Consider the following 24251-nt stretch of genomic DNA (forward strand, 5'->3'; position numbering starts at 1 on the left):
TGAGGGACAGCCCCCGCCGCGATGGGGAGGGGAAAAGAGGAGGAGGGGACACCACCCGCCCCGTCGCTCTCCCCGCCCGCCCCGGCGCCCCCAGAGGCGGGCGGTCGCCGCCTGCTCGCCCACCGCCCTTCGCCCTGCCGAGGCGGCGCTCCCCCCCCCCGCGGCGTAGGCCTGTGCCGCCGGGCCGAGGCGGTACCTGCGCTGGAAGTCCTTCTCGAAGGGGGCCAGGTAGGGGTCCCGCTCCAGCAGCTCAGGTAGCTTCGGCGGCAGCAGAGACTGCACGCAGACGGCGGCCGCCATCTTGCCGGCCACAGCAGCCGTGCCGCGCCGCCGCTATATACAGCCGGGGAGGGGGGCCGGGGCGGGCGGGCGAAGCACCCCCTGCCTCTCACCGCCCGGCACCGCCCACCGGCCGGGGCACCCCGCCAGGGCCGCCCCTCCCCGCCCGCTGTGCTTCGCGTCCCCTCCCGCCCCCCCCGGAGTGGTGGTGTCGGGGCTCCGGGTGCCCCAGCGGCCAGGGTAGCTGAGGGAAGGAGGTGTTGGGGGGTCCTGTTCCTGCGGACGAGCGAGGGTGCGAGGGTTTGGTAGCCCCGGGGCTCTGCCCTCAGCGGGGGATCGCGAGATGGGGGCGGGGGAGTCGTTCCCCTCAGAACCGAGCTGGGTGTCAGGGGCCTGGCCGGGGCTGCTGCGCTGGCGCAGCCGCTCGTGAGGCGAGGGAAGGGAGTGCTGCTGCTCCAGCGGCGACGCGACAGCACGGATGGCGGAACGGTTTGGGTTGGAAAGGAGCTTAAGATCATGCAGTTCCAACCCCCTGCCGTGGGCAGGGGCACCTCACACTAGACTAGGTTGCTCCAAGCCCCTTCTATCCTGGCCTTGAACACTGCCAGGGATGGGGCAGCCGCAGCTCTGGGCACCCTGTGCCAGTGCCTCACCTCATAGTAAAGAACTTCTTCCTTACATCCAACCTGAACTTCCCGTTTCACTTTAAACCCATCACCCCTTGTCCTGTTGCTATGGTCCCTCATGAGGAGTCCCTCTCCAGCATCCTTGTAGGCCCCCTTCAGATATTGGAAGCAGCTCTGGGATCTCCATGCAGCTCCTCTTCTCCAGGCTGAACAGCCCCAGCTTTCTCAGCCTGTCTTCATACGGGAGGTGCTCCAGCCCCTGATCATCCTCGTGGCCCTCAAATCCTGCTGCTAAGGGGCTGGACAGGCAGCAAGGTGAGGAGCAAGATGTGCTCTGCTTGTCAGAGTCAGCCTCCCCATCAGGACAGCGTGGGCAGGAGCGGGCTGTCTGTTTCTGCTGGCCCTCAGTGGTCCCCAGTTTTTCTTAGTGCCTTTGAAGCCTTTCTCAGTGTGTGTGGTGCTGGGTGAACTCTGCGTTCCACATGCACCCATGCACAAAACCCCACCAGTCCCCCCTGAACATATGTGGTGTCATCGTGAGTGCTGGAATAAATATCTCTACTGTTTCGTAGGGTGCTGGCGTGCTCACAGACAAGCTCAGCAAAACAAGACTCCAGGGGCATCCATGAGTGCTCATAAACACCACGTCTGTACAGCAAAATGTCGCTTTACCAGACACATAAAGAATCCCTAAACAAAATAAGATTAATTCAGCTGATCCTAATGCAGCTATGAACGCAGAATAGCACAGGTAGATCGCTGTGGAAATTTTTTACCTAATACTAGCATGTCTCATTTTTTGATAGGCTACCAAATATCCAAGGCAACTAATCACTGGCATAACCATGCCTCTAGGCCAGCATTTAGCACTTTTATTTAAGGTCCAGCAATTTTCTTTTGTTTAGATATCTAGTGAGAACATTTATTTAGAGTTCTCTCTTGAATGCTTTTCAGCCTGCGTTTATAAACTTTATAAACTCTTTTCTGCTCCTAGATACCTTACCTTGTTTCCACAACCACCTCCTAAATTATTTTCCTCGGTTTGTAACTCATCTCCCCTATCTTGGCTTTCTCTGAATTTTAGTGCTGCTTTCCCTTCTTCTCTGCCAGATAACAGCACAGTGTGTAACAAACACTAGCAGTTCATTTATTACTGTACCCAAAACTGGCTTCAGTGAAAGTTGTCATAATGATTTGTGTCATCAACAGTGTGCATTTAACTACATTATATTTCCTTCCTTGAAGCAGTTTCTGACCACACATGGAAAAATCCAAGTACTTTTTGTCCTTTTTGCCTTAGGGAGTGAAACGAGTATTCCCTGTCGTAAGAGCAAGTGGGGCAGTACTCATACTGTTTGTTATAGCAGTTGCCCCAGCCAGAGGCCCAAGTGGGTTTTGTTTGGTTATGGAAAGAAGTAGCATCTATGGTGTAGCAGAACTACCTACCATATCCAGCTGTGATAGATTAGGATTGCTTTTTTTCCCCAGTGTTCACCATTTCTTCAGCCTCATTGGAGACTGAAAAACTTTCTAAAATTACCTGTGCTTCTCAAAACTTTTTTGCATGGCAGTGATTTCACTGCATGGGCTAAACCAAAGTTTAACAACTCATCTTCTCATTCTTGCATCCACATCATACTATACACATTATGAATGTGTCAGTCACTCAAGCCAAGTCAGGAAGCTCAAGCAAGTTCACAGGACCACTATATTATAAACATGAGAGAGAGATTTATAAGTCAGCATTAGCAATCTGTGTAAATGGTAGGAATATAGCTGTGACTTTTACCTCGCTCAAGACAGGAACCCCTTAACCTTCACTTGGAAGATTTTAAGTAGAAATGACACAGTGTCCAGTCTCACATCCAAGCAAACTTTAGCTTCAGGAAGTTAAATTCTGCAAATAGCCCCTGTTCCCATAATAGACAAAGCCCAAATGCTGTATTTAACATTGTGAACTGGGAAATTGATCACCATACTATTTGTACCTACTCATGTTCCAGTTCACAGCTTAGACATGATGTTATCTGCCTGATTTGTCACTCAAAGATACTAAGGCATATATTATTGTGATCATCTGTTACACAGTGATTTAGCTGAGACTCAAAGGCCAAGGTTGGCTCTTAGGACACTGTCATTTAGTCCTCTACCTGGAGGCAAAATAGCAGTTCAAACAGTGAATATTGTTTCAACAGCTGAATGTGTCTTTGTACATTGTCAGAGATTGAAACAAAGCTGGCAGCTGCTTCTGTCAGTAGAAATAGGAAGTGGAGGACTTTGCGATAACTGCTGGTTTGGGGGGACAGGAGTGAATCATGTAAGAGTGGTGTATAAGGCATGTGTCTGGCACCCAGTTACCACAGAGGCTGGAGTCTATCAATCCACTCTAAATTAGTCTTTTAAAGGATGCTCATGCTTAAGTTAGATACACTTTAAAATGTTGCATATCAATGCTGAACAGTAACTGTATAGTTATTGTAACACCAATTTAGACTTTTTTAAGTACACAAAGTTCAAATAGAAATCAAAGTTTTGGATTAAAGAACATTCAAGTTCTGGAAAGCATCGAAGAAAGAAAAATGGTTAATCTTACCATGCCGTACTTCCAGGTTGAATCACATATATTTGCACTGATTTTGGAAAGATGACAGAGATGCCCATGGACAGAGCCAGCTGTTCAAAAAGATTCGTGTTTCATTATTCCAGAAGAATTGAATTCTTGAGTGATTCCTTCTGTCCATCATGGAGGTGTCAGGCATCTGAGCATGTTATGGTATACTTTGAAGCTTCCCACCTTTGGGCTGGTTTCTGCACATTCAGTACATAACACAAAATGGAGTTCAAAGTTTGAAAGAAACCTAGCTTATTTTGCCACATTGGCTAGCTACACTTACCACTATTACTTGTTCCAGAATCCATAAGAAATTCATGGCACAGTTGTAATCCAGATCCAATACAAATGCCCCCCTGGAAAAAAAAAAAAAAAATCATTTATCTTGGTAGCCTCCTCAGGCAGCTCAAACATTGGGAATGGGGATTAAAAAACAATTTACCCCTATCTTTGGATTCTCCAGAGTGAGACACATACGAGGAAAGAAGTGGTCAGTGTTTGGTTTTGGCTTTGGGTTTTGTACTTTAAAGGAATACAGGGTATTCAGTGAGACTATCTTTTGAGGTCTTACCTCTGCCCTGTCCTGGTATCAGGAGCTTTGAGTAACAACATGTCTTTAAAGATCAAAATTAATGTGCAATCTGAAATACTAAAACCCAGTTTCCGGGTTGTCAAATTCCAGTAAGTGCAGTTGATGGGAAGGACATTTGCACTTACCATGCAGAGGAAAATGAAAACACATTCCAGCAGCCTGAAAGTCCTAGATAATAGCTGCTTCTTGCTTTCCTAGCTTTGCAATATTATGATGATTTGGTGTCCTTATTTGTATAATAGAATATCAGAAAATGTAAATATCTTCCACAATTATTTACACAGTAATCAAGACACTTCAACATGTGATACTAATTAAAACATATCAGGAGATTTAGAGCAATATTTGTGAAAATGACTATGAGTCTCACTAAAAAAATTGGTTTGGTTTAGTTTAGCAAAAAATCTGTAGTTTCAAGTAAGAATTTATAAAACATTTCACAGATAAAAAATATGGGAAAACTTTAGGAATAGAGTATTTTTGAACATTGTATATACTCTGTTACATTTGTGCCCTCTGTATATATTTCTCAAAAGTGATTACTGCCAGCAGTAACAATGTTCTACAACTGCCAGTACTGCTATTTCCTTGTATTTGCGTATATGTTTATGTGTTGTGGGAAGAATATAAAACATTTAGGACTTTCTCCTAAATGCCATACCCACAATACTTGGTAACTGTCACCTCTGTTTTACCAATGTATGTTTATCTCTAACACTTAGGAAGTAAGTAGCTTGAGCTCTCTAGGATAGTTGTCCCAGAGGAACATTCCTGCTATTATTGCAGTGGTCTTCTACAACAATATATTGCTATTAAACAAGCAGCCTATTAACACTAGCCAAATATTGTATGGCTTATATCTAGTACACTCAGGATTAACAATGAAATACCACAGCTTCAGGAGCAGTTTGGCTTTCATGTTGTTCATTGCCATTTCTTTCCTAAAATCCTTACCTAGGAGAGCTCTTGAAGGCTGATTGCATAGTCTCACATTCCTCCCTGAAGCACAACACCCTCATTAATAGTGCAACTTAACTTGTTATACAGAAAACTTTCTAGCACCTACATAATTTCTCTTCACATTCCCCTCTTTCCAGTGTGCCTCTGGGTCCTAAGGTTGACAGTTTAAGTCTTCCTTAGGCAGGTGAGGTCATATGTGCTAGGATAAGGCATTGGTCTTGTAAGGTCACACACAGCCTGATGTTCGTGGGGGATGTCATTCTCCTCAATTTTGAGGTTCCTAGCTGAAGTCTGACAACTGCACAACAGCCTCTCCCAGATGCAGTTGACATTAAGGATGCTGTTGGCCATGCAGGAAATGCTTGGGGCTGTCAGATCTTTTCACCCAGCAGCACTCACAGACACAGGCTCAGATGGGTTTAGCAATAGTCACTCAGGCACTAGCCAAGCAATGGCAGTGGCAAAAACTCACATGTACCAGGCTAAAATTCCCCACTTTGATAAATGGTCTGCTAAACATAGGCTAATCATTACACAACTCCAGCAAGATGTTACAAACTCTCCTGTGATTCAAGTCTTCTTAACAGGACTTAGTGAATGCTCTTGAAATTTACAGTTTTATCCTGTGTGGTCTTTTGTGACACTTAAGGGTCTGAGGGTATAATGAAGTACAATCACTGAAGCTAGTATAACAACTAAAATTACAACAGTAGGCTGTTAAGCTAAGTTCAGGTTTCGTCAGAGACCATAGTCTTACCTTTAAGGCAATGGTGTAATTTGTATCTTTGCATTGCATATGTGCCTATCACTGGGCATGTTACACACTGTAAGATAGTCCACAGTGATTTCTGGATATATATGAACATAACTGAATCCTACATACGGAGCGGCACAATGACTGTAGCAATTTCATAATCACATCTTGGTTGAATTCTGATATAAGAAAATGCCAAAACATTGAAAACTAATCACAGAATAGTCCTGCAACGAGCAGGGGTATCTTCAACTAGATCAAGTTGCTCAGAACCACATCCAGCCTGGCCTTGAATGTTTCCAGGGATGGTGCATCCACCACCTCTCTGGGCAACCTGTGCCAGTATTTTACCACCCTCATTGTAAACTATTTCTTCCTCAAGTCCAGCCTGAAACGCTCCTCTTCTAGTTTAAAACCATCACTCCTTGTCCTGTCGCAGCAGGCCTGCTAAAAAGTCTCTACCCATCTTCCTTATAGGTCCCTTTTAAGTATTGAAAGGTTTATAATATTCTTACATATATAATGCATGTCTTGAGCTGTTGTTTTTCTGGAATCTGCCTAAAGAGACCATGAAGAACACCTATCATGTTCAGTAATCCATCTTCATAAATGCATATCTCTCATCTCACAAATGCGATAGCTATAGATCTCCAAAGTTACCTGATTAGCTCTAGTTGAATAATGATGCAAGGTTATGTATTATAAGTAATATTTTGATACCCTATCAGTTTAGGCACCCTGATTTCAACCATTTTTTACATGTCTTAAAATACCCCCAGAACAATAAATGAAGGTTCAGTCTTCACAGTCCCAATGAGCTACACTTAAATGTATGCAGTCCATTACCATATGTGATTGTATGGTATGCAATACTGTTTTCCATAGGAAATAGTTTTATACCTCTGTGATTCACCCTTTCTTCTTAGAGCACTTAGAAGACTTTCTATTATTAGATAACTTTAGTAAACCTCCATCTGGTTTTGCTTTGATTCTATCCCTCCTCTGTAATAAAGAGTTAAACATATTTTAATTCAAGTAGCAATCTTTACAATTACACATAATTTTTCACCTTCAGGTATTAATTATAATCATGTATTACACAGGTAGCTTTTGGTTTTCCAAGTCAATGTGACCCCAATTCCATTAGAATAGTTTAAGGGCTGATGACTCTCAGTGTTCCAACAGTTTCAAACACCCTTCCATTTTGCTACCTCTTTGAGCCTTTTGTTTATCTCTCAAAATTCTCCCTGGATGTTGGATTCAGTCACCTAATCCTACTCAGGAAGTGGCTGATATCACTGACCAGTCTGATTTTAGTTTAACCAGCCAGTCGGTGCAGATATTTCTCCCATTTGTGCAATCAGCTCCTGCAGCAGGGCATCATGCATGAGCAGTCACGCTTCTCACAGCAGTTCTGGTTTCTCCTGCTTGAATATTCAGCTTCTTTGTTTGTTAGCGCTTCATTCTCTTCCTCTGCCAGCCTAATCAGAATAGCCTTCTGCACTGCACAGATGACAGCCTGTGCCAGGTATTCAGTCTTTTTGCATTGTATTATCTTCTCGGGCAACATCCAGGCTCTTCGTTTTTCACTTGTGCCATAGTTCCACCAGGACAGCAGGCCACCCTCAATGATCAGGTCGTGCTTTGGCATCTGTAAAGAGGCTTAAGCAGCCAATTGCCTTATGCCAGTATTCAGTTAGTGAGCTGGTAGGGCATTTACTGGAAATACTGTCAAGGTGCTGCATTTCTTCCCCAGCTTTATCATGTTGTTTCCATATGTGTGTTTGTGCTAGGCTTGACTATTTCCTTACTACATTATCTCCCACCACTGCACAAGTTCATGGACTACTGTTCTGCTTCTTTTTATGTTGTCATTCCCTTTCCCCTTTTGATAAAAAAGGATATTTGAGAGTAAATGCTGATGAAAATAACACTTTTTAAGAGTCATACTCTCTCATGAATTCTTTATTTGTTTTTAGTGTCCCCTAAATCACTTCTTCCTTCATATGGGTTGCTAGCTCATTCCATACTGTGCCAGTGTCTATAGGCCCTAAAACTAAATGCATTTTTGTGTTCAAGACATCCCCTACAGCTCTTTAAATGCACCCTGCTCCTACCTCAAGGCTTGCCCACCTCTGCCGTGCACAAAACTTGGAACAGAGCCTGAGGTCTTCTGCTTCTAATGTACCTCTGCTTCCTTTTGGCTTGAGATCATTCAATTGATGCGACCTTGAAAATCCCCGTCTTCCTTATAAAGCTCACACAGTGTTACACATCCACTCATAGTAGGCAGTTGCTACTGCTGGAACTGACTGATTTGCAAGATTCTATACCTTAAAGACAAAGTCCTTGATGAATATGCTATTCCCTCAGCTCAGCTGTTTATGCTAAAAATGAGAGCAGGATGGATATTTCTAGGAGCAGAGTGTGCACGTCTAGAAAGGGGTTGGATTTGGTTTACCCACATTGTCTACTAATTTGTTTCTGTTACACTCACAATCTGGTGCACCATACATACAGATAGTGCCAAGAATTTACTGTTAGCCAAGTAAATATTCTAACAGTCCACCAAATCATCCGTTTAATACAGAAAAGCCTCACCTTTCTGATGGTATGGTCACCTTTCCAGTGTGCCTTCAGGTCCTGAGGTTGACAGGCTTAAGTCTTCCTTGTGCATTGCAAGTCATTAGCCCCTGAGGTCTTCACAAGAAGAACAATGAAGTTCATGTTGGGGCTTCTAATTCCTTACTCCTGGGTAGGTTTAGTTTTATTTTTAAAACTCTTCCTTACACCATCTCCTTCCCTGTCATTTATTCCCAGCTAGTTTGAATATTAAACAATATCTTTACTTCAGGCCTCTCAGCAGATACCTGCCATCCTCTGCAATTTTATTCCACTATTAGACAAATGTTAACTCTACTAAAATCAGTAGTTTCAACAATATAAAACTGTAATTCCTTACTGGAGAATCCAGGAGATAGGTTAGAAAGCAGTGGTGGATTTTTCACAATCGTAGTAGTTCTGCTGAAACACGTAGTCAGCAGAGCTGTATAACACTGGAGGCTGGTGCATCGTTAAGTTCAGATGTTGTCATTTAGCCACTCGAGTAAAGCACCTATAAATGGAAGACAACGCAAACATTTATAATGTTGCAGTACAAAGGCACATTTTACAGTCTGCCTGCAATTTAGTAGTTTGTCAATACAGAATATAAAAAACTTGACCCCAGTACCTCTTCCAATTTGTTCTGGTTTTGCAGAATTTGCCAAATTTATGATAACATTCTGACACAGGTTACGAAAAGCCTTATATCGATGACTGATGGGGCCATGAGCAAATCAGCTGATTGTGCACTATTCTCTTACATTAACCAGCTGTTCCTAGATCAGTATGCCATAGAAATATTTAAATATTCTAAATCTCTGTCCTGGTGAATAATTACAAATATTTTTATGTCTTGTTTTACTCCAGCTCTTTCTGTTCAAAGAATCTGAAATATGAGTCACTGTAGTAGGGTAAGTGACAATACATAGACTAGAAGGTACACTGAACCCGTGTGCAATTTACTTTGTGTAATCACTGACTCTCATAGCACAGGTTTTTAGGCAAAATTACTGTTATAGATAGATATTTTTGCTTTAATATCTACCTTCTATAAATTTAACATTTTTTCTATCAGTGATACACCTCTTTCAAAAGTCTTTCACACCTTACCTCCATTAAAACGTAGACTTGCAAACCACACTAAGCCCTCTCGTGACATTTTTGCTGTTGGTCATTATCTGGCTTTTTTAGCACTTGAGGTTAAGCCATTAATTTATGCAAATGAAGAGATTTCTCCATTCATAAGGTCATTGTCCAAACAGAATTATTTGTTCTGTTTCTTCCTCCTGTTTCAGCTACACACAGTTAAAATACTGAATTGCTCTTATAGTTTGTAAATTATCTGGTGCTTCTTGACCTATGCACTCCCTTCAGTTGTCTCATTCGTAACTCCTGTGTTGTGATCTGTTTCAACACATGCACAAGAAAAACTCACAAAGGTTTCCATTCTGGGAGCTGAGTCATTCTCTAAATCAGGACCATCATCCTCTGAACACAAAATCTTTCTCTGCAGAACTTAAGGGCAAGTATGTGATTCTAAATAGGATGTTTGAGCTTCCCTTGCTTTAAATAACTTGTGTGTCTAATTGAATAGTTTATCAGTACCCACCAAAATTCTCTTCATATGCAGATTATATGTTTTACATAATGATAAAATCTTGAATTATCCTTCTCAATTCTGTGTTCTGTTTCCTTTTTTCTTTAATCAGGTGTCATTTCAAAATACACTCACAACCTCACTGCTTAGTTTTTTGTAAATACATCTAATTTCTGTGAACTGTGATTACTTCTCCTGTCATCCAGGAAACCTCAAGTGCCAAGGAACATAACCTCCTGTACCATCAAATTGTTATCCCAGTCATGCCATTGAAAGACATTCACAGTGCATAGCCATCTGTCTTAAGTCATCCAATATACTTAACATTTAAAGGGCTGACTAATGAGAACATACATTAGACATCCTGAAAGTGAGAAAAAGCAAGATTAACTGTTTATTTGTTATCCTTTTCTTAGGAAGAGGATACCACACACATTCATTGTATTTTTAACTGGGCAGACTTGCTTTTAATCTTGTCTCTGTGCTTACCAAGAATGTATACTCTGGTAGGTTGAACCCACTCTAGCACTACTATTAACACTATGATCTTTCCTTTTTATATCCAAATTGCTGGGTTACTTGCAGTTCTGAATAATATTTACATGAAGACTTCTGAAGAACTCTGTGTTGGAGTTGTATTACATTGCTTGAAATAAAACTTTACATCTGATTTCTCCTTTCATGTTTTAGGAATTTCCATGCAAGCTCTGTTTCTATAAATACTGCCTTTATTAAATTTGTAATCTCCCAGATTAATACTCTTTTTTTTAGGGCTTTTATCCTTGCTTTATTTGCTTGCATATTTATGTTCTCCTTATCACTTGTCCAGTTCTTCTTTGATTAAATGTGATTTTTTTTTTCTCTTCTTTTTTACAATAAGTCACGTTGCATTGATATCCTTAAGGAATTTAAGGTTACATGGAAGAAAATTGAGCCCCATACCAATGGATGAGATAGCCTTTCTGTTTTCTCTGTGATCTCATTGCATGTTGGTTGAGGGACAGGACTGTGGAATACATAATACAAGTGTCATCAAAATATTTCCCTGGTTTTGTGAGGAGCTGCACAAGAAGTTATTCCTTTCTGTAAAATAAAGCATGGGTATTCATACGTGTAAAAAGGAAAAACCCAACAACACCGCCAATAACAACAATAACTGTTTTCTTGTTTTTCTAATTTCCTTTCTATAGAATGAAGTATAGATATTTGTATTAAAAAAAAAAAGGCCAACAATAAGAAATACTATCACCTGGAATCTACTGTTTTTCTTAAATCTAGAACTATTGTTCAAGTTGACCGTAGAACATCAGTCATGTGTCTTGCCCTAGTTTTTCATCTTCAGAATAAACTGAAGTTTAGCATTTCACCTGTTAGTACTTGTCCTGCTTGTTCACATGATTTCATTTGTATGTTGGGGACAATTTCTCATAAATCTCAAGACCTCTTTTGATGCTGACACAATATTGGGGAACTGAGGTGGGTTCTGTTGTATATCTGTAGTTAATTACATTAATTTTACAACCTATTCAACACTCAGGAACATGAAAACAAGTCTTTTCAAGAGATTTTAATCAGGTACATTGTGTCTTTCAGGTTATGTACTTCACATACTGCTTTGAGTGCGAGTTTGCATATTCACTGAGAGGTTTGATGAGTTTTATTCTCTTAATTCTTTTTTAAAAGTCCTTTGCGTCATATATTAGTGTTACTAAAAGTATAAAATCTTCTCTGATACCTTTCCATTATGTTAGAGAAGATTCAACAAAGCTTTTGACTTTTTTTTGTCTTACATTGTAAACCTGAATAGATAAGGAAACAAGGAATCTTCCAAGAGCATGGTCTCTGTGTAAATACAAGATTGTCATTCCTAGTTAGAGCTAATATGCAGAGGTTATAGCTGGGTGAGTTATTTAAAAATCAAAACCATCACAGTCAGAATGTAATCATGTTTGGAGGAGCAGTACATAAAAGTTATCCCTCAAGAACATACCCTTCTAAAGGGTAGCCAAATATAATTATTTCATGTGGTGCTGTATAACTGAGATGACTTGGAATTCCCCCTCTTGTAACACTTTTGGTCTGTTAAGTTTGACAGGGTGAGGTTAAATCTCCTGCCTCCTATCACGGGTTAGGAAATACTTCTAGTGCTAAGAATAGCTTGTTAAAGGTGGATGGAAAATCTCCTTTTCCAGTGTACATATTAGTTACCATAACACTCAGTGAATCTATCTCTGCTGGCAGAATGACATACTTCACTGTTGTATCAATGAAAACTGAGTTTCTTGTTGATTAAAATTTGCTTGCCTGGAATAACTAGGTCTAATGACTTAAAAACAGAAAGTGAAACAAGATTTTGTAAAAATATAAGGCTATGTTCTAAGCAAAACAGCATCTACTTCTTTTTACAGAGAATTTGAATTGATCACAGGAATTTTGAGTCAGTAAGCTCAGATGATGTGATCCACTGTTGTTCTGGACTTCATATAATTCGCTGAATTACTGGCTTTGCAGCAATATCACTCCAATGGCAGAAAACACTTCAGTAAGAAAATTTACCAATGTGCTTGAACCTTAGAACTTGAGGTGAGCGGTGCCAAGGACATCTGTGGCCTAGAGACAGAGGCAAGAATCTCCTTTCCTCCTACGATACACATGCACAACTTTTGGTAAGGAAGGAGAGAGTATGTACATCAACAGATATGTATGTACATCACCAGATCTATATATCTTTGTTTCCACAGAGGCAGTCTTACCCTTTCCCATATTCTCTGCCCCAACACAAAGAGAATCACTGTGTAACCACAGTTTAAGATGTATACTACAATGCCTTCTTCTTTTCAATCTAAAATAATTTTTGACCCACCTTCCAGAGTTCAGTGAACTGTGAGTGAAATATATCCCTAAGAACTTAGTAATAAATGCATCCTTACATGACTTTAGTTTCAGCTGCCGAAATAAGATACTCATATTCTCTCAAGTGTATGTAGATGGATGTCTAGACTTTATGAACTGCCAAATGTGTGACTTGGGGATAACTGCCAGAGTTGCAAGGCAAACAAGGAGCTGCTGATGACTGTATAGTGACAGTGCTTGTCTGAAATCCACTTAAGGTTCCTGGTAAGAAGTGCAATCCATCTGTAGAATTTTTCCAATAGAATGGGCATCTCCAGGTCATCAGCAACACAAAGTGATGAAGTATAGAAGAACTTGGCCAATTTTTCAAGAAAAACCTAACCAAAAATATGATGTAATTATTTAAATCACTGACTGTGACCCACTCTGGTATTGAAGGGAAATACAAAGCATTCATTAATTTAGAAACTTTTTCTCCAGTTCTCCATACTTCTTATGAATTTGAAATTGAATGAATTTGAAATCTTGTCTGTGCATTATTTTTGGTCTGTAGGTAATCCAAGGATAGCCTGGGACTAGGATTTGCATCTGTAAATCTGAGTTCCTCTGGCTTTTTTTGACTGAATTTCATAGAATAGTTATGGTTGGAAGGGACCTTAAGGCTCATCCAGTTCCAACCCCTTGCCATAGGCAGGGACACCTTGCACTAAACCAGGTTGCTCAAAGGCCAGTCCAACCTGGCCTTGAACACTTCCATGATATCCCTGTTAGCTGTGGACACTTAGCACATTGCTAGTGCTAGATGTTTTGCCATGGCTAGTTCAGATGCTTTTTCTCTCATTTAGAATTTGGTATTTCTGTAAGGCTGTGGTAATCAAAACCCGAAAGGAACATTAAATTACAGAGCATTCCCAGAAATATTTTTAACCATTCACTGACTGGCAGATAGCCAGTGCTTTTATATCCAGCAGTACTGTCTCCCACGGGACAACAGTTGCTGGACTTTGCCTCTACCTAATCTCTTCAGTGCACAGTCTGAGTGACAGGGTTCTGCCCACATATTACCATAGGAGAACTCCCCTGCGAGGCTCTCCTTTAAACCTGATAAGCCTACAGCATCCTGTATTCTTTATTTCTGTATTTAAGTCTCCTTCTCAGAATTTCATCCATTAAATGTCTGGATTTCAGTACGTTTGATTCTGTTTTGCTACCACTTTTCGTCCAAGCCCCAAAGAGACACTTCTTTGTTTCTAACCTTATTAACACACTCAGCCAAACAGCGATTTGCCTCTGCATGACACTTCTCTCTGGGTAGCAGACAAGTGTGCAGTGACTCACAATATCTCCTGGAACTGTTCTACAGAATATGGCAAAATGTTTCTGCATCTGTACTTCACTGTAAAGCTTATCTGCTCCAATACATGAAGTAAGCTGACTTGCTGCCAGTATGCCAAGCAGTATTGCCAGTGTCACAGGTTCCCAGCCAAGCACCCATCATTCTGATTTTCACTGCTGCTCTGGAGATGCTCTAGTCACCTGTCTGCTTCCCAGGCTGGATTTGCCCTCAGTTTTGATTATAGATCTTGAAAATGGGAAACCAAGGCTGTAGCCCAAAGATAGGCAAAGTAGGTCACTCCACAGAGTTAACTATTCCACCTTTTTTTATTTCCATAATCTTGATATGTTCTTGGAAATATCACCAATCACAGTTTGTTTCGCTGCTTCTTGAGCCTTTGATTAATTTCAAGCAAATTCATCTTGAAAATATCAAGCAGTTAAACTGAGCTACATGTCATATTCCTGAAGCAGATATCCCCCCAAGTTCTAATAAAGTCAGAGGTATTTACCCTACTGGTTAGCTTTCACTCAGTGTAAGGAAGGATCAATTATGCCGCTTTACAACAGTTGTTAAGAGAAACCTAAGGCTGTTTAACTACTACATTAACTAAACATGATTGGTTTGGACTCTTGGAAGCATTACAGATGGCAAAAAGGAACTCTTTTTGGAAGACGTGATATCTCAGCCCCTTAGGGGATCCACCTTATGTTCCTGCCTTCTGAGAGAAACACCTGAGGGAGAAGCAGTGGCAGGCTGAGGCCTTAGAAGAGTTCTCAAGGCACAGCTCATAGATAAGCCAGTTTACTGCAGTTCCTTTCCTAATCCACTTCATGCTGCTCTACAGAATTATATACATCCTCGTCACCCTCAGGACTTCTTATTTTTTTAAACCTGCCCTACCTAAAGGCAAGAAACATACCTTATTTAATCCTGAAGAGCAAGGATGTTAATTGGGCTGAAAATGGTAATGATGCATCTAATTCTGGCTTACCTGGCAGTGCTCTTCCTGCTCTAGGGGCACCTGAGTGCACTTGCCTCCCTGAACAGAGGCTGGAACATGTATTTTCCTGTGTTGCACCCAGCTCCTCCCTTGACCCATTATCAGTGGGGTGTTACACAGTGAATCAAGTGTGAATCCCACAGTACACCTCCTTATTCTGTTTCTGAGTAAAAGCAGGTATATGGTCAAGACTTTTAATGTATTTATTGCCTCAGTTGAAGCACAATTTGCTCAATGAAAAGGAAGGGGATTAACCACCTCCATTTCAGCTGAGACCTCTATCACCTTTACGTTTCAAGTTTCTATTCTGTTCTTCAGCTATTTCAGTTACCAATCAAGGAGGGGTTTAAGTGGAGTTAGTACTTGCAGTTATTAATAAATAGCATTTTACAGCATTAACTAGTCTGTCCGAGCCACATCCTTTTCGGGCAGGCAAATAAATGTTACTATCCTCATTCTACAAATACATTGATTAAGTGACTTACCTAAAGGCCACACATCAATTTCAGTGTCAGTACCAAGCTTTGCACAAAGAAACTTCTGCATTGCAGTCACAGAGAAAAGGGATCTGTATTATCAAGTCCACACCCCCTCAGAAACAATCACTTCTCAGATTTGTAGTCTAGATGGCATTTACCCACTTCACACCCCCCATATGCCTATATACTTTGCCCATCAAGCTGGCCCTTGATGATGGCTGAAAACGGCTCCCAGAACATCTCAAACACAGGAAGCTTTTCTGTCTGCCTTCTGATTTCAACCCAAGGGCTGGAAAGCACTGCCTGGAAAGCCTGTGAAACTCCCACATTGGTGGCTGAGCTTGAGGAGGCAGACGGTGAGGGAAGAAATAGAGGCTTGTGCTGCTCTCCGCAGGGCAATGTGAACATGAGCAACTGTCTGAAGAAGCAGCAGGGGCAGGATTAGGAAGAAATTAGGAAGATCTTCCACCATTTTAAGAAATGTTTTTCACTGTTTCCAACTAAGCAAATTTTCAATTTCCAGACTGTGTACAAGAGGTACAATTCTCTGTTCTATTACTCCAAACAGTAGCTACTGTTTGGAAGTTGTGGTAGTTACATTGGTAGCATTGGAAGTTGAGTCTTCAGCTCTAAAATGCAGAGCAACCACAGTCGTCAATCTGTTGAGCTACTGGGTCAATTTCTCCATTTTAAAGCTTCTGTTTTTAAATTTGGAAGGAATTCTGGATTTGATCTCCATTGTCTGATGTAGACAGATTGTGTTTGTGTTTATCTCCTGACTGGCTGATGAGCAACAGAGACCTTACTGCATGCATGTGCTATGTATGACAAACAAAAGTATAACAATTAGCATCATAGCATGCAAAAAATCTGTTAAATAATACTGAGTTTCTAATGTTAAAAATCTGCTCTGTTTACAAGGAGGAAATTATGGCAGTGGCTGAATTTGTTTCCCTTCCAGAACAAGTCTTCCCTATCTGGATAAACAAAACACAGAAACTGGCACAGCACTTTTAACAGCCATCCACATATAAGGGTGGTGATGTTTGTTCTTGTTTGTTCACAAGAGCTTTCTGACTCAACTTCTAAATGTGAGAGAAAAACAGATCTTTTGAACCACAGTGGATTCATCAGCAGATTCACAAACCTGTCATTAAAGTGCATGATGTCCTTTGCCAATACCTGAATTTGACCTAGTCATTGAAGCTGATCCTGTGCCAATGTCTGAAAGCAGATACATTGAAAAATTGCCCAGCATTTATGATAGATACTGGTATTTCAGACCAGACTCCCAGGCAATGAATTATATTTTAACAAGCATACATGTCCAAGTTAATTTTAGAAGGAGAATTTGAAAAAGTTTCCAAGTTTTTAACTGAAGGTCATTTGTACTTTTAACAAAACTCATGCAAACTCACAGGAAATGTGAGAACTTGCCTTCAAAATACCTCAAATATTAGTCAGATGAATGATACATTTGCCTTTCTTTCTGGGTTTTAAAAGATTATTTCTTGCCTAAAACTAACATTGTTCAATTTGTTGTTTGCGAGTCTCCTGTAGATTGCAGTACTGAAATTTTTCAATACGTTTATGCCTGTCAGGATTTTATATTAGCTCCATTATTCATTAACAGCAAAAATAAAGCATCTTTCTAAACAAGTGCTTAAGTGTGTGTGTTTTCTTGGCACTTCATTGGCTTCCTCTTCTATGCGACTTCAGTCGTTACTCTTTCACCTCTGAATTATTAAGGTGTCATATACAGAAGTGGTAAGTTTAGCTGCATTAAGCTTTGACAGAGAGTCGATCTCACCTTTGTGAGCAAGCAAAACATGCCTGGATGGTCATAGATGTGATTATGTGTTCTGAAGCCTGGTAAATATTGTATCATGCCACATTTTAAGATGCTCAAGGGCTTCACAACCTTAATTGTGTTTTACTGATGGCAACTCTGTTCAATTATGTACTCCAGCTTCTTCGAAAAGAAGCACTTCAGTCTTTAAAATGATACTGTGGTACATCTTACCTGCAATATTTGGGGTACGCCCTGGTGTCTTCAGTGGTAGTTTTGGGTGCTAAGCAGCACAAACCAAAGGCTTCTGTGTTGGGAAGAAGAAACAACCATAAATGAATATATATAATCAATAATTAAATAAGAGGAAGTAATAAGATGATAAAATAATGGAAGAGAGTGTTTGCATGAAAATGATACTGTGTTCTCTTTAGCTTGCATATTCTGTGGAGCAAGTAGCATCTTGTGTTTTCTGGGATGCATTGCTTTGCACAGTGGGAACCTCATTTCTGGTCGATCCTTAGGTAGTACCGTGAACACAACTGTTGAAGTTTTCTTAATAATTCTTTCTGGTTTGTGATTTATTTCAGTGAGCTTCTTATAAGCTCTGTCCTACCTCCTTGCTAAAAGAAATTAATGATTTTGATTAGGTACTTGGATTCCAATCTACTAAAGCACTTAGAGGCATGCCTATGCTTGTCATCTGAAACTTTAACAGTCTCATTGCCTTTGCTAAAACTCCTCACATCACAAGAGTCACAGGCATGCACTATAGTGTTTCACTGGATTAAGCCTTCAGCCATTTTTCCCTTTTTTTTGGATTAATTTCTAAGACCCAGCTTCTTAAAGCTGTACGGGGTCAGTGATGCGTCAGCATTTTATCATGTGTTTTGGCTCAGTTTTCTCACGAAAATGTTCTCTGATAACTCATCTCTTTCATTCACTTCCAGAATCCACTCATTATTTTAATAAATGTCTCAAATTAGAATGAATAATGAAATTAAACACCCAGCTTCTGAAAGCTGCACTTTCGGAAGAGTTCAGAATTACATAGTGGACATAGAATCTGGTGCAGAAAGCCTTATTGTCACTGTCAAAAGCCTTTACGAACCAAAGTATTTGTGTTTGTCCACAAACACATTTTGTGCAGGAACTATACATGAGATTCTCCTTGCTTCTCATGTGCTAGAACCGGATAGCTGATGGAAACACTACCTTGTAGCCTTAACCTCTGATGTATTCTGATGCTTATGACGGCGGCATCAGATCAGTGGTATGTTATCTTTGTTTCAAAAGAACAATCCTCTGTGATCATTGCTGCTGCATTAGCTGATCATCTTAAATTGGCATAACAAAAATCAATTCATAGCCTTATATCCAGAATTCCAAATATGGGAAAAGTAGGGTCAGAAAATGGATATTTGATGGTCGAATTTGAGATCCCCAGGACAGCGAGAAGAGTATGCAGCAAGCTCACTGCCCTGGACTTCAAAAGAGCAGACTTTGGCCTCTTCAGGAGCCTGCTTAGTAAGGTTCCATGGGATATAGCCCTGGAGGGCAGGGGGGCCCAAGACTGTCGGTTGATATTCAAGGATCACCTGCTACAAGCTCAGGAGTGCTGCATCCCAACTAGAAGGAAGTGCAGCAGGAGGGCCAGGAGACCTCCTTGGATGGATGAGGAGCTGCTGAGGAAAATTCAAAGGAAAAAAGAGGCTTATAAAAAGTGGAAGCAAGGACAGGCAGCCTGGGTAGAGTACAGGGATGTTGTCCGGGAAGCTAAGGCCCAGGTTAGGAAGGCTAAGGCCCAGTCAGAATTAAACTTGGCCAGGGATGTTAAGGATAATAGGAAGGGATTCTACAGGTACGTAGCAAACAAAAAACAGACTAGGGAAATATAACCCCCATTTTCAAGAAGGGGAAAATGGAAGACCCAGGGAATTAGAGACCAGTCAGTCTCACCTCTGTGCCTGGCAAAATCTTGGAGCAGATTCTCCTGGAAGGCATGCTAAGGCACATGAAAAACAACAAGGTGCTTGCTGACAGCCAGCATGGCTTCACTAAGGGGAAATCCTGCATGACCAATTTGGTGGCCGCCTATAATGGGGCTACAGAACTGATAGACAAGGGTAAAGCAGTTGACGTCATCTACCTGGACTTGTGCAGAGCGCTTGACACTGTCACACACAACATCCTTATCACTAAATTGGAGAGATATCAATTTGATGGATGGATCACTCGGTGGATAAAGAACTGGCTGGATGGCCGCACACAAAGGGTTGTGGTCAATGGCTCAAAGTCCGGCTGGAGACCGGTAACGAGTGGTGTCCCTCAGGGATCGGTGTTGGGACCGGTCTTGTTCAACATCTTCGTCGCTGACATGGACAGTGGGATTGAGTGCGCCCTCAGCAAGTTTGCCGATGACATCAAGCTGTGTGGTCCGGTTGATACGCTGGAGGGAAGGGATGCCATCCAGAGGGACCTTGACACGCTTGTGAGGTGGGCTGATGCCACCCTTATGAAGTTCAACCATGACAAGTGCAAGGTCCTACACCTGGGTCGGAGCAATCCCAGGCACAGCTACAGATTGGGCAAAGAGGAGATTCAGAGCGGCCCTGCAGAGAAGGACTTGGGGGTGCTGGTCGATGAGAAAATGAACATGAGCCGGCAGCAGTGTGCGCTCGCAGCCCAGAAAGCCAACCGTATCCTGGGCTGCATCAAAAGGAGCGTGACCAGCAAGTCGAAGGAGGTGATCCTGGCCCTCTACTTTGCTCTTGTGAGACCTCACCTGGAGTATTGTGTGCAGTTCTGGTGTCCTCAACATAAAAAGGACATGGAACTGCTGGAACAAGTGCAGAGGAGGGCCACGAGGATGATCAGGGGACTGGAGCACCTCCTGTATGAAGACAGGCTGAGGAAGTTGGGGCTGTTCAGCCTGGAGAAGAGAAGGCTGCGTGGAGACCTCATAGCAGCCTTCCAGTATCTGAAGGGGGCCTGTAGGGATGCTGGGGAGGGACTCTTCGTCAGGGACTGTAGTGACAGGACAAGGGGTAACGGGTTAAAACTTAAACAGGGGAAGTTTAGATTGGATATAAGGAGGAAATTCTTTCCTGTTAGGGTGGTGAGGCACTGGAATGGGTTGCCCAGGGAGGTTGTGAGTGCTCCATCCCTGGCGGTGTTCAAGGCCAGGTTGGACGTAGCCTTGTGTGGGATGGTTTAGTGTGAGGTGTCCCTGCCCATGGCAGGGGGGTTGGAACTGGATGATCTTGAGGTCCTTTCCAACTCTAACTGTTCTATGATTCTATGTTTACAGGGAGAAGGTGCCTCACATTTCCCAACCAACTCCCCTGTGTTGGGCTGAGCCTGGCTGGACACCAGGTGCCCACCAAAGCCACTCTGTCACATCCCCCACCTCAACTGAACAGGGGAGAGATGAGAATGTGGGTTGAGATAAGGACAGGGAGAGATCACTCACCAGTTACCACCACAGGCAAAACAGACTGGACTTGAGGAAATCAGTTTGATTACTAATCAAATCAGTCGAATAATAAGAAAATAAACCCAAATCTTAAAACACCTTCCCCCCACCCCTCCCTTCTTCCCAGGCTCAACTTCACTCACAGTTCTCTTCTCCTCTCCAGCAGGTCAGGGGGATGGAGAGTAGGGGTTGTGGTCCGTTGATCACACATTGTTTCTGCTGCTTCTTCCTCCTCAGGGGAGGACTCCTTACACACTTACCCTGCTCCAGCGTGGGGCCCTTCCCACAGGAGACAGTACTCCATGAACTTCTCCATTGCGTGTCCTTTCCACAGGCTGCAGTTCCTCAGGAACTTCTCCAGCATGGGTCCCTTCCGTGGGTGCATCCTTCAGGAACAGATGGCTCCAGCATGGGTCCCTGCAGGATCACCAGTCCTGCAGCAAACCTGCTCCAGCGCAAGCTCCTCTCTCCCCAGGACCACAGGTCCTGCCAGGAGCTGCTCCAGTTTGGGCTTTCCATGGGGTCACAGCATGCTTCAGGCGTCCGCCTGCCTCCAGTGTGGGGTCCTCCATGGGCTGCAGGTGTAACCTGCTCCACCGTGTACTTCATGGGCTGCAGGGCACAGCTGCCTCACCATGGTCTGCACCACGGGCTGCAACGGAATCTCTGCTCTGGCACTGGAGCACCTCCTCGCTCCTTCTGCACTGACCTTGGTGTCTGCAGAGCTGCTTCTCTCACATATTCTCACTCCTCTCTCTGGCTGCTGTTGCATGTCAGTATTTCCCCTTTTTAAATCTGTTGTCCCAGAGGTGCTAGCACTGTGCCTGAAGGGCTTGGCCTTGGCCAGCGCTGGTGGGTCAGTCTTGGATCCAGCTGGCATTGCCTCTGTTGGACATAGGGGAAGCCTCTAGCAGCTTCTTGCAGAAGCCACCCTTATAGCCCCCCAGCTACCAAAACCTTGCCACACAAACCCGATACACCCTCCCTGTGGTTCTTTAAAATAAATTATTCCATGTAGCTCACAGCTCCTAAAGGGATTTGAAGGTTATTGCATTCCATTCATTTCCAAGTAGATTGGATACTAAAAATAAAAAGTAATGACTCAGAGCTTACCTTTCTTGACTCTGGAGCTGAAATGGTAAATATTTAATAAGGGAAACTCTCTTTCCCAAAGTTTTGTTCTTCTTTGTCTTTATAATAAAAAGCAAAATGAATTTCTAAGCACATAGCTGTCCACTCATGGCTAATCGTGAATCCACAGCATAGATGCACAATCCCCATACTGCAAAAACATTGGAGGATTTTTACTGATGAGAGTAGCCCCGATAAAGACAGTGAGAATATAACTGAAGAGCTATCATTCTCTGTTGAAAAAAATCATCTACGTTTATAATCTTTCCTCTCATGCAATTCAATGGCTAAATGGAAAAAAACTGTCACCATATAATTTACTGTCTTGATATCACTGGAACATCTGCAAACATGATACATGTATTACACAGATTGCAGCATATATTGAAATATATATATAATATATAAATATTAATCCTGTACTCTTGAGAGCATTTGTACTTCAGCCCACTTTTCAAACAGGGAAAGATACAAAGGCATAAGACTGATAATCTCAGTTCTTTCTTTGAAAGGTCTGAACAGCTGAACACAATTTGTTTCTAATTCTGATTGTTAAAAGGCATTTACCTAGAAGAAGAATCTATTAGGAGGAAACAGACAACACTTTGTGAGCACCCAAGTGAACAAAATAATCTTCCTACCAGGAGCCATCATCCCAAGGAGGTGCTGCAACGCCTTTGGGATGTGTTTCTCAATATAACACAATATGTTTCACTTAAGGTAAGAGATAAGTGTGCCGGCAGGGAGAGGAGCATGAATACAGAGTATGAGGGAGGAAGTACAAGTTAAAATGCCAAGCTGGGTATTTCAGCTCCCTCTCCAATCATCTTCCCATACTGTCAGATCCACACAAGGATCAAGTTCTTGGTGTCTGAGTGATTTCAAAGACACTTTTTTGTCCCACCTTGAGATGGAAAGATACTATTTTTTAGAAACTGTCTAGCATAGAAACAGTAATTCTCCATAAATCTTCATTAATCCTAACAGATCCCTGTCAAAAGCAAATGCACGTACCATAGTCACTGGAAGTGTGAAGAAGTTCTTAAAACAACTTACAAGCAGGAAATAGTAAAGGCATTCTCTGGGCCTCACCTCTTTACTAGGAGACAATGTGAGCTAGGCTGGGGGTAATATCAAGTCAACAGCTCCCAAGGTTCACATGACCTACCCTACTTCTTACCCGGCCTTCCCAGAGCAAAACAACCATGGTGGAACCTTGGAGTGGAAAGTTCACTCAGGTTGGCAAGTGCATACACCTTGGAAGCCATAGGCTGCTCATCCTGTATTAGTCCAGCTTGCTGTTCTCAACAAAATCCAGTAAACCAGTGTGCACCCTGAAAATCCTCACTGCAAATTAAACTGTTTTTCCTTCTGCTCCTTGACTGCTGTGAGAAGATGCTAGTGTTGTCCTTTTGCTCTGCAAAATACAATACAAATGCTTTCTGCTAGTAGCATTAAGGCAGAGATTTCCATCTTTCAAAAAGCAGCTAACAGAGTATGTCAGTAGTAAAAAGCACAACATAGTCCACAAATATGGCCACCAAATCACATACTGAAGGTAGCATTAAATTACCTTATGTAGCTATTGCTATCTGCTAAAGGTATCATGAAGATCAGCATGGCTCAAAACTCACCTTGCATCTGGCTTGATAACCAGAGCTAGTTAATGTTGACCTCCTGAAGCTAAATTGCCAGTTACCTACTTTAAAGCTGTGTTAACATCTGCACTCAGCTGCAGTTCACATGTCTTAGAGGTATGTTATGGATGATGCAGGTACTGTTCTTCAGGTTTTATTTTCTTCTTTTCTCCCAGGTATACTCTAGTTCAGCTCTGGTTCAGAGCTGTTCTAAATAGGCAAGTTTACATCCAGGAGTAGATTTTAGTTTAAGTTTTATAACAGATATGAAAGACGACCTGTGAAGTTCAGAGAGATCTGGATTTCTTTAAAGGTCATAGACGATTGAATGTTTTGGCTTTCTATTTTCTATTTATTTCTAAAACTATTTCTGGTTTAAATCTAGTGGTACTTCCTAGGAAATTCTTGTACCTGAGAAATGTAATTTCTTGATGACTTGCATCACAAGCTCTCTTTTACCTTTCTAAGCTTCGTTAAAGTGAAACACATGAATAAACTCTTCACAAAGAGATAAAATGTAGTTTT

The 24251-nt window shown here is 41.9% G+C and overlaps 2 protein-coding genes and 1 long non-coding RNA gene across 3 annotated transcripts in view; 1 reads left to right on the plus strand and 2 right to left on the minus strand.

The window, feature by feature from the left end:
- The window catches only part of GBE1 (1,4-alpha-glucan branching enzyme 1), a 156780-nt gene extending 156400 nt beyond the window's left edge, over positions 1-380 (minus strand). Inside the window, exon 1 of the mRNA XM_065676378.1 lies at positions 197-380. Coding sequence (XP_065532450.1) covers positions 197-300 — 104 coding nt within the window. The 5' untranslated portion in view covers positions 301-380. The remainder of the gene's footprint in view (positions 1-196) is intronic.
- On the plus strand, positions 22-22419 carry LOC136012696 (uncharacterized). The gene is made up of 4 exons (XM_065675764.1): positions 22-228; positions 11617-11668; positions 12599-12689; positions 21293-22419. Exons 1-4 carry the CDS (start codon positions 22-24, stop codon positions 21543-21545), a joined length of 603 nt encoding a protein of 200 aa, XP_065531836.1. The 3' UTR covers positions 21546-22419.
- LOC136013081 (uncharacterized) lies at positions 3506-8576 on the minus strand. Its single transcript, XR_010612137.1, has 3 exons — positions 8424-8576; positions 3800-3872; positions 3506-3713 (listed from the first exon to the last, which is right to left on the minus strand). It is a non-coding gene; the product is annotated as an uncharacterized LOC136013081 (long non-coding RNA).
- Positions 22420-24251: the final 1832 nt, after the last annotated feature.

The sequence above is a fragment of the Lathamus discolor genome, chromosome 4, assembly GCF_037157495.1.
Source record: "Lathamus discolor isolate bLatDis1 chromosome 4, bLatDis1.hap1, whole genome shotgun sequence".
NCBI classification, from domain to species: Eukaryota; Metazoa; Chordata; class Aves; order Psittaciformes; family Psittacidae; genus Lathamus; species Lathamus discolor.

Excerpts from the sequence above, each read along its gene's own strand:
- LOC136012696 (XM_065675764.1), top strand. The coding sequence starts at position 22 with ATGGGGAGGGGAAAAGAGGAGGAGGGGACACCACCCGCCCCGTCGCTC. Across the intron at positions 229-11,616 it reads TCCTTCTCGAAGGGGGCCAG|GTTATGTACTTCACATACTG; the intron begins GTAGGGGTCCCG and ends TGTGTCTTTCAG. Across the intron at positions 11,669-12,598 it reads GTTTGCATATTCACTGAGAG|AACTTGAGGTGAGCGGTGCC; the intron begins GTTTGATGAGTT and ends CTTGAACCTTAG.